At 37.8% G+C, this 15,281-nt stretch overlaps 1 protein-coding gene across 5 annotated transcripts in view; it reads left to right on the top strand.

Annotated features, from left to right (window-relative positions):
- The window catches only part of LOC134680073 (septin-7), a 49,585-nt gene that overhangs the window by 29,615 nt on the left and 4,689 nt on the right, over window positions 1-15,281 (top strand). For 3 of the 5 annotated variants that reach the window (XM_063539098.1, XM_063539094.1, XM_063539096.1), the window contains exons 2-9: window positions 5,405-5,722; window positions 6,562-6,721; window positions 7,160-7,370; window positions 7,961-8,216; window positions 9,214-9,424; window positions 10,438-10,606; window positions 13,330-13,371; window positions 14,181-14,259. In XM_063539098.1, the coding sequence (XP_063395168.1) occupies window positions 5,405-5,722; window positions 6,562-6,721; window positions 7,160-7,370; window positions 7,961-8,216; window positions 9,214-9,424; window positions 10,438-10,606; window positions 13,330-13,371; window positions 14,181-14,259 (1,446 nt within the window). Of the gene's footprint in view, window positions 1-1,298; window positions 1,448-5,404; window positions 5,723-6,561; window positions 6,722-7,159; window positions 7,371-7,960; window positions 8,217-9,213; window positions 9,425-10,437; window positions 10,607-13,329; window positions 13,372-14,180; window positions 14,260-15,281 lie in introns of those variants that run through there. The other 2 variants (XM_063539097.1, XM_063539095.1) reach the window with 2 other exon arrangements.

Raw genomic sequence — 15,281 nt, 5'->3', positions numbered from 1 at the left:
TACTTGTTTATAATGTTATTTTGTTCCTATAAAAACATATTTGGATTTTGTATAGAACTTGGCAGTGGCACTCATTTAGATCTCCATTCTTTTTGCGGCGAGCCCCACAGCCAAGCATAATTTTTGTATTGAACTTGGCTCTCCTTTTTTACATTTATGTTTTTGGTGGGATATAATTAAACACACGTAGTTTTATGTGTTTACGTTAAAGATGTTTTGAGTTATAGAAGGGTCAAAAGTGGCACCAAGTGGTTCGTGTAATATTACACTTGGCGCTGGCTAGCCAGTTCCTTTGCTTGAACTTGGCTTGACACGCTGCCGCGTGTCTAGATGTGGTGCCGCGCGCCGCCAACGACACACCGTTGGCCGGTTGTTTAGCGCGTATTACAGGTTTTTTATATGGGGACCCCCCCTATTTTTTAACTTTTTTTATTTTTAGATTTTTTCCTACGCTTACACACAATTACCGAGCTGGATTCCAAATTTCATCCTTCTAGGTCATCTGGAAGTAGGTTAGGTTTAGGTACTATATGTCAGTCACAATAAAAAAGAAATTTGTATGGGAACCCCCCCTATTTATTAACTTTTTTTTGTTTTTAGATTTTTTCCTACGCTTACACACAATAACCGAGCTGGATTCCAAATTTCATCCTTCTAGGTCATCTGGAAGTAGGTTAGGTTTAGGTACTTATATGTCAGTCACAATAAAAAATGGTTTTTTTGTATGGGGACCCCCCCTATTTTATAACTTTTTTTAATTTTTAGATTTTTTCCTACGCTTTCACACAATAACTGAGCTGGATTCCAAATTTCATCCTTCTAGGTCATCTGGAAGTAGGTTAGGTTTAGGTACTATAGGTATGTCAGTCAGTCTTAAAATTTACGACTTTTTGACCTTCATATCTTTATAACCGTTTGAGCTAGCTTCATGAAATTTGGGCTTCTAGATGTCCTTATAGATATAATTAAACACACGTAGTTTTATGTGTTTACGTCAAAGATGTTTTGAGTTATAGAAGGGTCAAAAGTGGCACCAAGTGGTTCGTGTAATATTACACTTGGCGCTGGCTAGCCAGTTCCTTTGCTTGAACTTGGCTTGACACGCTGCCGCGTGTCTAGATTGTAAAAATTCAGTAGGTGAAGTAAGCGCGAACCGCGAAGGCAAGGTTTCAAACCTCAGTTTCCTCAAATCCTGTAATCCGCTCAGTTGTTTCAGTGTTTTTTCCTCAGGCGTGGCGTCATTTTGTATTCCAAAGTGTTATTCTGTCATGTTTCTAGATTTTCTACCTATGAAATGGATTATTTTAAAAGTGGTATTGAGTTTTTGTGCAGTGGTTCGAAATAAATAATCATGTTTAACACTTTCAAAAGACTTAGTTTAAAAAGACATAAACATAAGGATAAACCAAGCATTAATGTGTTAACGGTAGTAAACGGCGATCACAATGTAAGTTTATTTATATTAACACAACTTTACAAATATAGTTAAAAAAACCGTATTATGGCTAAAATATTTTTTACTAATAAACAAAGTTGATCAAGAATATCAAGATAATGGTCCCGGTCAAGTGTACGTTTGTGATAAACTGATAATTGAATAATAAACGCTAGTTGTAAACTACACTACACTGCCCATGAATACTTAGTATGCCTAGTAATAGTAACCTTCTCTCAATCGTGATTAGATTAGAATATAGTTAAGATTAGTATGTATTAGCAGTCATAATTTAGCCAATTTACTTCCTTTACTACTGGGAGTTGTAACTTTCTAGTGCCTCCTAGTTATTTACAATTTCCTGATATTGTATTTAACAATGTCATTTTCGAAGCGCCTCGTGTCTAGACCAATAAATACCACTTTATCAGACTAGTTGTTATCTGTTCTTCTGAATGGCTTACCTATATTCTGGTATACTATTCATTTAGTTAGTTTACTAGATCAAGTAGTTTCTAATTTTCTAGTGTTCAAGAAGATTGAAACTAGGTCGGCTTAGTTCCCGTGAGCTCACGTGGGTGATGTAGTAGGGTCACAAATCATAGTTAGTCGAGAAGTTTGCTAATGTATGTACTAAGTATGCCAGTATTGATAAATTGTTCCATGCCGTTTAGAGAACAGAATGGATGCATATAATTTTCGTTGAGTAATGCACTGGACAAACCTGGATGGTTGGATGTGGTTGGATTGTTGCTGATAATTATATGTATAGTCACATAAATAAATAATATATTAGAATAGTCGTTTTTCACGTCGTCGTTCATCGTCAGTCGTTCATCATAAATTGCGTGAAGCATAAAATGAATTTGATCTTTAAAGTGTAACGCGACAAAAAACGAAAACTTATTTTGAAGCCCAGTGTTTTTTCAACCTTTTTCATGATGCGACCCGCTTGGTAGGTGTGAAATATGTGAAAATCCTCTTCAAATTGCTCCCTAGCATGAAAAAGAAAGAGTTACATGTTTTTTTTATTCTTAGAGTTTGCGAACCTTCGATACCACTCTATACCTTACACACACAACACTGCAGGTGGGAAAACACAGTTCTAGTCCCTCATAAGGTTTTATAACACCCTGGCTCTGTTATGCATAGATATTAGTAACTAATCTACATAAGTATGTACTAAGTATTGTCTAATGCAGTGATACAGTGTTAAGTTTGCTATTTATATTTTAACACGTTCGTTGGACTTTATAAGGTGGAACAATTCAAGGGTCATGACTAATCATTCTTTGTTTTTGCACGAGAGGCGTCGCTACTTGATACATATTAGATTGGCACGTCTAAAAGGTCGTCGCTCTTTGCGAAATTCCACGAAAGTTGCTTAAAACTAACGGAATTGTGCATTGCTGCATTCAGTTGCATTATAATGATGATTCAATGTTAAACGCTTTACATTACACCTCTGACTTTTATTATGGTGATTACGTACCTAAATCGTTGATGGAGTTCAATACCAATCGTTTTTATGGGCTGCATGATGTTTAAATGGGCCTGAGAAATCTCCGCCGGCAATCTCGGCGTAAGAGTCCCCGCCGGCATACATTATAATTTTGACAGAAAGAACGGGGTGTGGTGTGCCGTGCTAGAATAATATCCTTTTTATACTTTGAAACATTGCGGCTTTATAAAACAAGTTTATCGGTTCAAGGTTTTATGTAAAACACTATATCATCTTGCATTATTCAAAATACATTTTATATCGAAACGAAATCAGTACCTATTTGTAAAAAAAAATAACTATAATGTTTTCTTAACAATTGAATTACATAAATTATGTTAAAATGGCTGGTTAATCTACCAGTATAGAATATCAACAGTATTAAAGCCATTGTTATAACTTCGTTACCTTAGTAAACAAGGATTGTTAATGCAGAATTGTGCATTGAATGCTTATGCATAGAATACTCGAACTGTTATATCGATTTGTTACCGAGTGGTTAAGTTAGGACAACCAGTATTATGAGGTGGTATCAACGGTTTGCTTGAAGAATTGAAGATCGCTTGCGCTCAGTATACAATGAGCATGGCCAACAGCTGTATTAACAAAGCAACCGAGCTTTTGCCTCAGGCGAGTAGGTTCAAATATATGACCACCGATCAAGTATAGCTTTTACGGACTTCAAAGATTTACTTATGGTGAACGAAGTGCTCTGCAAGCTACGGAACCAGCCCAGCCTGTCGATGTGTTCCGCCTGACTCACCGCTTTCGTTATTCGCACCTAGTTATTGGCACTTGTGGTCCCACTCTAGTGGTTTACGTTTCCCTAAGCATGTTGCGTGCTTGACTCGGTTTACTCGCTATTAGTTATTAGGGTATTACCTTATTACATGTACATATTTATGATAAGTATATAAAAGTCAACTAAGTAACTCTATTATATGTAATCATAATCAATGCCACTTCGTATTACTAGAATAACTGAACGATAACGTTACTAGAATTATTAAGCCACATCAAGAAACGTGATGTGTTTAAATGCATCCCAAGGAATGTAGAAAATGTAGATAAGTTTGATAAACGCTTGGAATTACTCCAGGAAATAGGGAGTCAAGGTTTCGATGAGGTTTTTTTTATAATTTTATTGTTGAATACATGATGACGGTATAAAGTTGCAAGCGGCTACATGCTATGGAAACAATTTATTATCAGGCCGATTGTAGTGGTATAACATCGGTAATGTTTATAATTTCGTAAAGGAATTCAACCGTAACCATAAGTCAAAAGCAATAGGGAGGAACTCAGACTAATAACGATGGGAAGGAATGTGTATCACGCTCTACTTGGTTACCTATATGTACTCTCGCTCCAAACACGATGTATATTAGGCACCCCGATATATTTACGTGGACTATTTCTTTATGCTAATATATTATTACCCACATAAATCCATCGTGGATGAGTAAGAGTAGTAAACAGCCTTTTCCACTTATTTATGCAACGTATTATATTGAATACGAAACTGAGAATCGTTACCATCGTTACCTTGATGCCAATGAGTCATCCGAGCCGGCTCGGAGCCGGCTAGACAGATTTATAATGTAGCTGTACCATCAATTAATTTACCATTCGTAAACCTTTTCACAACGAGATACGGTCTACCAATGTAGCTGTTATTTAACAAATGACTCCTATAAGTAGGCACGTATTGCCGGTCTTATTCGAGAGTGAATTTACCACTTTTCGCCGCGGGAGCCTCGTTACTTCTGTTCATCGTATCCATCTATCCATGTTCACTGTGCGAAATTCAAATTACTATACATTTTGTTACCCGCGTAGGGCTTGACTCGATACTCTTTTCTTTAACCTACCAGCCTGCGGCTACCAAGCTCCGCAGATTTTAATCTTAACCTATACAATATCGCTTGAAAAATGAGGCCGTCATTGTAATGGAATGGTCTCCGATATTTTTTTCGATGTCGTTTCGGTAGCTTACTCCAATGTGCGATGCACCGTTAAGTACATTGACCCAGATCATTTCTTAAAACTGTCATCAAACCGAATAAAAACACGTTTATTAATTAATGTGAATAATGTGATCCATTGTATGATTTCTCTTTTACTCATTGCTCGTTAATTGTACGTTACGTAGAATATTGCCGTAAGCCCAAATGACGTTACCTATCAATATTAAAGATCGTTTCTACGCAAATCAATGTCCACGGTGTATAACTTCGAATTAACTCTAGTGGTTTGACACTCTTGGAATTAGCCTAAAACGATAGTGCTTTAAGCATGGATGCGTTTTTGTACATGATACAAGTATTCTTGTTAATCTAAAAATAACTATTTTTATCTAAGAGCGTTCTTGACGGCGTAAGAGTTATTCATCATTATCAGTATTTTAGGATAATATATATATTTTCGAAAGATCGTATAACTTAGGTATGTAATGTTTTTTGTTACAGTTACAAAGTAAACGCGAGCTGTTTTTCAAGTCAGACACGGTGAGCGGCGCGACGGGGCCGCCGAGCTCCGCGCCGCCGGCGCCGCCGCTCGCGCCCTCCGCGCTCAAAGACTCACTCGCCAAGCGTTCGGCCACGCTGCCCGACAACCACGAGAACCACCACGAGGCTAACGGCGCCCCGCCGTCCGCCAAACTGAGCAACAGCGTGTCTATAGACTCCGCGAAGTCAAATGTGCCTCCATCTGCACCGCCGCCTGTACCCACCACGGCGCCGCCGACCGGCCCTGCGCCACTCAGGAGTACAGAGAACATAATCAAGGTAAGCTTAGTAACCACCACTATAGGCCATCAGCGCCTCGTTCCTACCTAAATTCTGGCCAGCTGGTGCGAAGGAGGTTCATTTGGGTTCTTCGTAGTTCGCGTGCGAACTCCGCTAAGTCTGAAGTGTCTCGATATTACGCAACGACGCCTGTGCCCCTCTGTGGCGCCGCCAAACCGACGTTGCTGAATAAAGAGTATAAACCCCAATGCTGCAAATGATAACATGCAGACAAGTTTGGTCAACCCTATCTCACCCCACCACAGCCATCGCTGAATTCGCAAAATTGATGGGGACTGTGATCCTTTAATTATCCGCTTGGTGCCCACACTTTAATGAGACTAACATTATTCAGACGCGAAGCAAGTTTTTAAAGGCAATTGAAGATAAATTAACATTCATCTACTTTCTCGAACACTGTCTTCCCTTGTTGTTTTATTAACTTAGATATACCTTATTAATTGGCAATAGGTAATAATTGAATAAACCCCGAATTTTAAATAACTGTCGAAACTTCTCTAATGATCTCATTATTGTCATTTCTAATGGGGTTATACAGTTCGAAAAGCAAAAGTTTATTACTTTTGGACGTCCATAGCATTGAAATAGAGTCCAAATTGACAAGCTCTTTGTTTTCATCGACTGTAGATTCATTGAAGATTGAGAATTGCCGTGACTGTAATCATTGACAGACTACACGGTACCTTGTTACAGCGGATAATAATGCATCATTACTCGTACATTAAACGTTCATATTGTTTGATGATATTATACTGTTATTTGGTATTATGATTGGATTTTTGATTTATGATAGATTTGTTATTTCTTTTTCCTTACAGAAAACTGACCACCCTCCGGTTGCGCCAAAACCAGACCTACCTAAATTAGAAAAACCAAAAACCAAAGAACTAGATGGATATGTTGGATTTGCAAATCTACCAAATCAAGTGTACAGAAAAGCAGTTAAAAAAGGGTTTGAGTTCACATTGATGGTTGTAGGTAAGATATTTTTAAATTAATAATCACATATTTTCCGCCACAAATTGAATTCAAAATATGCATAGAAGGTAAATGTGGGACGGAAAAGAAGGTCGGTATTTCCAGTCCATTAAAAAATCGATTGACAGCTATCAGGCTGGATGTCCATTTACCGTAATGAATGAAAAATGTCGTCAAATCCATTTCTAAGGCAACTTTAAGCGTTAATTTATCAAATCAGTGTGTAGGTTGTTCAATGGTTCCATATAGTAAGTTAGCTAGTTGTCTTCTCGCGGTGTTCTTTGCTGAACACGGACGTCTTATAATAAATCTGTGTGTGTCTACACGAGCATGCTATTACACTACGATTATTATATCCTATTCCATTGATAAAGAAAACATTATACCGACAGTTACCTAAGGTTTGCTCCCTCGTAACACAATTTAAACTTATTCCAGGTGAGACGGGGCTCGGGAAGTCAACACTGATCAACTCGTTGTTCCTAACCGACGTCTATGACAAGGACAAGCATCCGGGGCCGTCGCTGCGCGTCAAGAAGACCGTCGGCGTAGAGACCAGCGTCGTCATCCTCAAGGAGAATGGAGTCAACCTCACGCTCACTATCGTAGACACGCCGGGCTTCGGAGATGCCGTCGACAACAGCAATTGGTACTTACACACACTCGCTTTTTTTTCCTGGCTGTACATAATTTCATATCCGTGGTTGGTGAGGTCACTTTCTCGATTTCTTCCTTTCGTTTTGTCCTGTGCCCATTACTAAAAGTACATTAATCTCTCTTTAAGTAAACTTTAGTTAGAAATGTCCGACAGTCGCAAAGTAGTTTAGATACCAACTTCTATCGTTTATCTTTGACACTTGCAAGACACGGTCGTACTTGTTTCACAGACATTTCTTGCACGTTAAAACATGGTTAAATCAAATAATATTTTTATATAAGTAATCAAGTTTATGTTTATTATGCGTGGCGTGAAGAAACAAAGTATAGAAATATTTAACGAACAGTTAGTTTTTATACAGTCAAAATATAGACATCGTTGATTATCTCTACTCCCTAACACATGACTTTATTGACAGCAACAGAAAGTTACATGACGAATGGATACAAAATTTACTCATGCGTATTCTTTATGCGGTTGTTGCACACATAAATAAATAAAATACTTGTTTTTCTACGGGCTCGTAATTCTGTAACCTATAAATTAACCAACTAACCGAACACGTTCTCGATTATTTCCAGCTGGCAACCGATAATCGACTTCGTAGAATCGAAATACGAAGAATTCCTAAACGCAGAGTCCCGAGTCACACGAAAGGCGGCGCCGGCTGACACGCGCGTCCACTGCTGTCTGTACTTCATCGCGCCCAGCGGCCATGGACTGAAGCCCCTGGATGTGGAGTTCATGCAGAGGCTGGGAGATAAGGTCAACATTATACCAGTCATCGCGAAAGCTGACACTATGACGCCTGAGGAATGCAAAGACTTTAAAGAACAGGTAGGCTTTATAGATGCTTTCAATGCTTGCTGTTTGTATTTCATCGTGTTTAACTTACTACTACAGTCTGAAGTATCTAGGTGGGAAATATATGAAGAGGCTATGGGGTAAATTTGACATCACAATAATTCAGAACACATTTAGGTATTTCTACTGTTTGCACTTCCTGTCTAGTCTGCCAACATAAAACAGGATACATACCATCATTGCTACTCGTAAGGTCAGTCAGAGCAAATACAAGTCTTAATGAATACATGCGAACCTACATAAAGGGTTACTACATAAGTCCTAACTTTTGCAAACTTACCATCATTTTAAGTAACTTCTCTAAGTGTGCAGTCTTAGGGGACAAAGTCTACACCATCCTAGTCATCTTATTCATTATGTAGAGTAGACTATCTGCACCAGTAAGCGCACTAATTATTTATAACTTAACTTTACAGCAAAACGGAAATAACATCATTTCGCTAGTGTCGTCTGCGACTGCTAAATATAAGTCCGTTCAACATGTTCGTTTAATTCAGTTCCTATTTTGAGAATATCGGCCTGCATTCAACGAAAGTTAAATTAATTTGTATTTCATTCCATGGTAGAATAAGACAAGGCTACTCCCGTGACAGCTGCTAGGTACGATGTATCATATTTACTTCATGACTACGTCGTGTTGCTATTTATTCTCATGTTTCAAAAATGTTCAAAAGGTTTATTTGAATTTAATCATATTATTTTTATGGTTTACCTTAAAAACGTATTTTACTTATCGCCGTACCGTACACGCGTATTTTATCGTAAAGTCGGAATTTATAATGAATAATTTTATTTATGATTATACATCATGCGTCTACAGTCTACACACTTAAGCGAGTCTCCACATTCCATTTACCAGCTTTCGAATCATTCGCATCCAGTCACCGGTATCTAGTTTTCTGGAGCGAGTCCGTCCCTATGTAAAACTACGACAGCCGTAAGTTTAAAAAAAAATCCTCGTCAATTCCAGATAATGAAAGAGATAGCCGAGCACAAGATCAAGATCTACTCGTTCCCCGAGAGCTCGGGCGAGGAGGAGGCGGGCGCGGGCGGTGGCGCGGGCGGCGAGGCGGGGCGGCTGCGCGCGCGCGTGCCGTTCGCCGTGGTGGGCGCCAACACCGTCATCGAGCAGGACGGCAAGCGCGTGCGCGGCCGCAAGTACCCCTGGGGCGTGGCCGAGGGTAACCACCACTACATTACTATTTCATAAGGCTTTACACTGACTAAGGGTCGGTTGCACCGAACTGTTCGTATCGTTAAAGAGTTCGCTAAATTTTTATGTATGGAAAGTTTCATAGTAAAGCGCCGGGGCGCGCCGGTTGACGTTGATCAGTCTGTCAAATGTGGTTGGTGCAACTGGCCCTAAGGGCGGTATTCCATCTGTCCAATACACAATCACATTTTGCTTAATGCGAAAAGTGAGACGCAATGACACTGGACAAAGAAATTCGACAAGTGGAATACCACCCTAAGGAACCTCTTCGCTCCTCTCCTGCATTGGGCGTACATACCTGTGATTGTAACATGATTAAAATTTACGAAAAAATCTTTCCTATTTACAGAGTAAAACTACAGAGTACTAAGTTACTTTCTTAAAGTACAGAGACGAGATTATTGGTTGCGTTTCAAGTTGCGTAGAATAAGATTTCAGATTTAAAAACGATATTATTTAAATACGTCCTATCAATTATGTTTTGCACGTTAATGCATCAGTTGTTCTATTAATTCTACGCAAGGAAACGAAGAGAAACTAGTTGAAAACACGCAAGTTTTGAAATTGTCGGCCCTGGCAGCCATAATCCCGACGAAATTAATTTAGTAACGTAAAAAGAGACTAATAAGAACGTACTAATTTGTCCTTGGAATAGAAACGCCATTTAAGACTTAAAAAATCTTTGGAAACAGCCACGTGACTTTTCGCAGCTTGGCATTGTCATACCGATACATTTTCTCTTTTCTTTTGGCGTTTGTCAATGTACAGTCAGCAGCAGAAGTTGCTAAGCGGGCGAGGTGTGCAAAATTACGTTGACACGCTCTTATTCTCTTAACAAAAGTCTCGTCAAGATAATTTTGAACACCTGGGCCGCTTAGTGACTTCTGCTGCTGACTGTACGATTGTCATCTTGGCTAGGCCGTCCGTTTTCCGTCCTGTTTATATTTGTATTTGTTAGAAAGTGTGTGTTATTGTTTACAGTGGAGAACCTAGAGCACTGCGACTTCCTGGCGCTGCGCAACATGGTGATCCGGACGCACCTGCAGGACCTGAAGGACGTGACAAGCTCCGTGCACTACGAGAACTACCGCTGCCGGAAGCTGGCCGGCCTGAGCCACGACGGCAAGCCGCACAGGATCAACTCTAATAAGTACGTCATAATATTAAGATATATTATATTTTCGTTACATTCTATAAAGGATACTTTTATAACCTCCTCGGTTTTTGTATTATTATGTCGTTACGTCGTCTTTATTGTCGTGTCGTCGTAGGTGAAATTTTAATCACTAGCGGAAAAAAACTAGCTGTCGCGATTTCGGTATTGGTTCCATAATAAAAGTTGTTCAACAAGTACCCAGTGTAATGGGTAGTGATTTAAATTTCACCCTGAATATACTGAAGAAATTAAATCAATAATACCTCACATACGAAGCCATCGCTAACCTGACAATGAATTCAATCAAACATTTCTCTATTTGCCAGAGTCTCTGATAGGTAACCGAGAAGGTTGTAAAGGTATCCAAACATTACGGCTATCAAGGTCTGGTGCGGTAAGAGAAATATCTCGGAGTTATTTTTTTTAGATTTCTCCATAGTCTACTTACATTTCATAATACAGGTTACCGACATTTACTTACAATGAGAATCTACGTCTAAGTTTCGTAATGGCCAACGTGAGTAAAATCGGACACGCGAAAAAATACGTCGCGATTATGTATAATTCTAAGTAAAATGTCAATTAATTGGTAGGAATTAAAATAAATTACACCATAACAAAACATGGACTAAATATTGTATAAGGAGAGTCTTGAAAAACACAGTGAAACGGAGTTAATAATTAGAGCGAGTAAACAAGAAATCAGGACCACGCAACAACCAAATAACAGTAATTTAAACTCTGGGCGGAACCACTTTCACAAAGAAAATACACGTTGTTTCTCTCACCCCACTGGGCCTCATCACAGCGGTAATTAGTCGAAGTACTTTTATGGGCTAAAATAATTAACTAATGTCGAGTCGAAGTACGTCAAGTTTAAAAATACCAGCTGTGTACTCGTATTAACGTTGCTTTCTTTATAAAAATATTATCCGACTAACTCACAGTATTTACTTTTGAAGCTTCTAACAAAATATGAATTGTAGTCACTATAAAAGTTTTCTGATAATAATCATAGGCATGGTTTAAACCTAACAACCTATATAGACCGGGTTGCTTTATTCATAATTCAAGTATAATATTATACATTAAGTAATCTACGTATAATATTATACATTTAACTAATATTTTCGACTGATACTGCAGTCACCGCTTTAAAGGTGACCAGACTTCTTACACTTATGCAATAATATGTGACGTTCTCAGAAACAAGGTTTCGCCTGTCAATAAGGACGATTTATTTGAATCGTAGCGCCTTAAAGATAAAAGACGAGCGGTGCCTTATAGTTAAGAACTACACATTTATATGAAGTTCATAAAAATATCTTAACTCAAATTTCGTGTAACTTGCGATGTTCATTGCTGCATGTCTGGTCACCTTAGACTGTTTGCTCTGTCGCTATCCTCGCAGTTGTGTGCTGAACATTTTAATTTATATTCCATACATTAGTCTACCGATAGTTGCATATAACATTCTTTGATTACGTGAATGTTTTGTGTTTGGGCATGCAGAAATGATACATCATTGTCATCGTGTTATCATGGATTTTTGACAAATATTTCACTAGATTTTCAGTTGTTTACCGTGAGTGTCACATTAAGTTTTATTTTTATCAGTATCAATCTATCAATGTTGCTTATGATAGCCTAATTACTTAATTTTATTAGACATTCCAGTACTTATGCTGAAATATGTAATATTTGTAAATATCCATGAGTGTAATCATAAATCATAATAATAACAGTTGCGCATCATCAGTGGCATTAATAACATTGAACGTTTGTTGTGTGATTATTAATAGTTTCTTTATTTGTCACCATTTATTTGTCACCGCACAGTGAGTTTATTACAGAAGACGAAACTTCTACCTGCAAAGTTGAACAATAATTCATGTTGTAGTGACAGCATCGCTAGAGTATTGGGTACACCGTTAGATCACAATGAACTAGAAAATATTAAATTCGAGTTCATTGCATTATTATTTACTGTTATTATCGGGCTTTAATACGATATCATATCGTAAAAAAATTTACTTATTTCATATGATAAACTATGATTTCATCCACTTGTGCTTAAAGGTCTACTTGTGCTTGTGTTTAAAGCTTTATTTGTTGTGTTCTTGAAGTCAAAGGGCATACTTATTTTATAACGGGCATATCGACAATGTTTACATGTGCACATAAACCGAACAATACATTATTGAATATAAATGTACTTGAACGTTGAACGTAACAAAAATAGTAAGATAAAATCTGCATTGTTAAACATGCAGGGAATTTATTTTATGTCTTGACACACTACGCGACGTATGAAACATTTAGTTTATTTGACTTTGGTAATGGTACAGTCGACGTCAAAGACATGTTTACATTTTTCGCCTTATTACAAAGGAGTAAGGTGCAAAAGTGTAAACATATCTTTGACGTCGACTGTACCATTACTAAAGTCATATAAACGAAACGTTTTATACATTTCGTCTGATTACACCTGAATGTGTTATAATTTTTATATCATAAACAACAGTTTTGCGAATTTGGTCCCATGAAAAAGTCGTTCATTATGACCCACACAATAGGTATTCAGTTCACGGAGTATAGGTAGGCTAGGCGCCGTAAAACACCCCGCTTTATCTTGTATCATTTCACGTTAGTAATGCCACTGTTTGCGTGTGTGCGAGCACAGCCACGTGTCTAACTATGGTTGTGTTGGTGTTCAGTTTGTGCCCACAAGGACTGATGAACAGTTTCATGACCGTGTGGTAAGTTCCGTCGCACACTAACGTGTGTTTTAACCATCACTCATTATCTGCCTTGAGATCAATGTTTTGACAGCGTCAATGTATTAGCATGCTTATACCATAAACTTGTAGCATGGTAACATACTTTTGTATCGCTATTGTGTCTTTACCGAAGTTTAGTGATTGTAAGCTGTTATATCCGGAATTTAAAAGCGTAAAAATTAACAGGGATAATAGCGGACACATGCACTAAGCTACGATGAATAGTAATGTATGTCGGAGTATTGCTATTTTACTCGTAGTCTGTATCTTTAAATGTAAACGGATAAAAGAAAGCGAAAAGTGCGATAAGGCTGATAGATCACTTTTCGATTTAGAAATTTCCCACCATAGACTACGTTCATATTTTTAATTTAAGTATGTATTCTATTCCTAAATCTTCTTTGCCAGAGCAAAATCAACGTTGTCGTTGTCAAAATGTTCATTCAAAGGCAGTTCTGCTTTCACAACTCTTTGAAAAGGGCATACAAATATTTATTCAGCTGTTTTTATGGCAGTTCCATTATGGAAGACAAATCGTCAATCACTAATGGCTTGGATGGAGTTGAGGTTCACTAGACGATAAAACGTCTTCGCATGAGTAGTCATTATTTATATTATTGCTTTAACTCCTTAGTGTTGCTTAAAATTTCTTTATGTGGTATTTAAAATTATTTATATTTATGTTTAATGTGTACGGCAGTTGATGTTGTTTTTGATCAACAAAGATGCAACGTTACGAGAATGTTGCTTGTTTTATATTTAGTAATGTATATTTTTCTTTTATTCAGGAACCCCCTGGCTCAAATGGAAGAAGAAAAGAGGGAACACGATCTTAAGATGAAGAAAATGGAAAGTGAAATGGAACAGGTCTGTAAAGAGTTTTTTTTATCATTAACAGCGCAGATAAGCTAGCAAGGCAAGTCTTTGTCGCAGTGAATAATAGCAGTCATAGGATCAATGTAAACGGGGTGTAGTGAGATCGATAGCCTATAAAAAGATTACGTGGAAGTCTTTATCTTAGCTTTACAGTGAGTCAGGAGTAAAAATAGAATAGGTAGAAATAAAGAATAAAGCGCAACGAGGCAAGCCTCGTGCCAGTGTTACGTTGTGTCACCATGGTTAGTAGCGTCGAAAGTGTCTTTGTAAACTGATAGAATTTTGTTTTAACTGCATAAACGCACGTAGAACAAGCTTTTGTTCGCGTGCGTGATGACGTCACATTCTTTCGACCTTGCTGCTGAATAAACTAAATTTGTATCAGTGCTTATTCTCTTGGCGATATATATCTTCGTATGGACTTCTCATAGTTTCCTTTTACGCCCAGATTTATCATGGTGTTGGTATGTGTATGACGATGTATTATTTTCCAACTCGCAGTAGGAGTAGGACTTAAGGAGGTATACATAGTCCCAAGGCCCCTACGTTTTCTGTTCTCTTTGACGGCGCAGCAACTAGTATAATTTCTCTCTCCTCGCTCTTTTAAAAATGCCATTTGTCAAAAAAGGACAACCATACTGTTGACAAGGTGAACTTCAAATCAAGTGTTGCCTTTTTTGATGCATCCAGGCTGTGTATGTGTGCATAAAAACGTGTATGTGTGCTCTTTTAGGGATGTGAAAAGTCGATTTTAATCATGATATATATTGATAAACGCTACACAGCGGAACGAAATAGCTATTAATTGAAGCTTCAATATCTTCGTTAAACATATACATAATTGAAATGCTAATGAATAATAAATATATTAGAATATAATAAAATAATTCAATTATTGCGGAACACATATCTTAGTAGGTATTTATGTATTTTAATTAAATATCTAAACTTTCCCTTGGTTCCCTGCTGGGGCGTGACGATAAAATTGTGATCTGATAACCACAATAAAGAAT

Source organism: Cydia fagiglandana, chromosome 3, assembly GCF_963556715.1.
Source record: "Cydia fagiglandana chromosome 3, ilCydFagi1.1, whole genome shotgun sequence".
NCBI lineage: Eukaryota > Metazoa > Arthropoda > Insecta > Lepidoptera > Tortricidae > Cydia > Cydia fagiglandana.
Note: the sequence above shows the minus strand (reverse complement) of the source record. Positions and strands in the feature narration are given on the sequence as shown.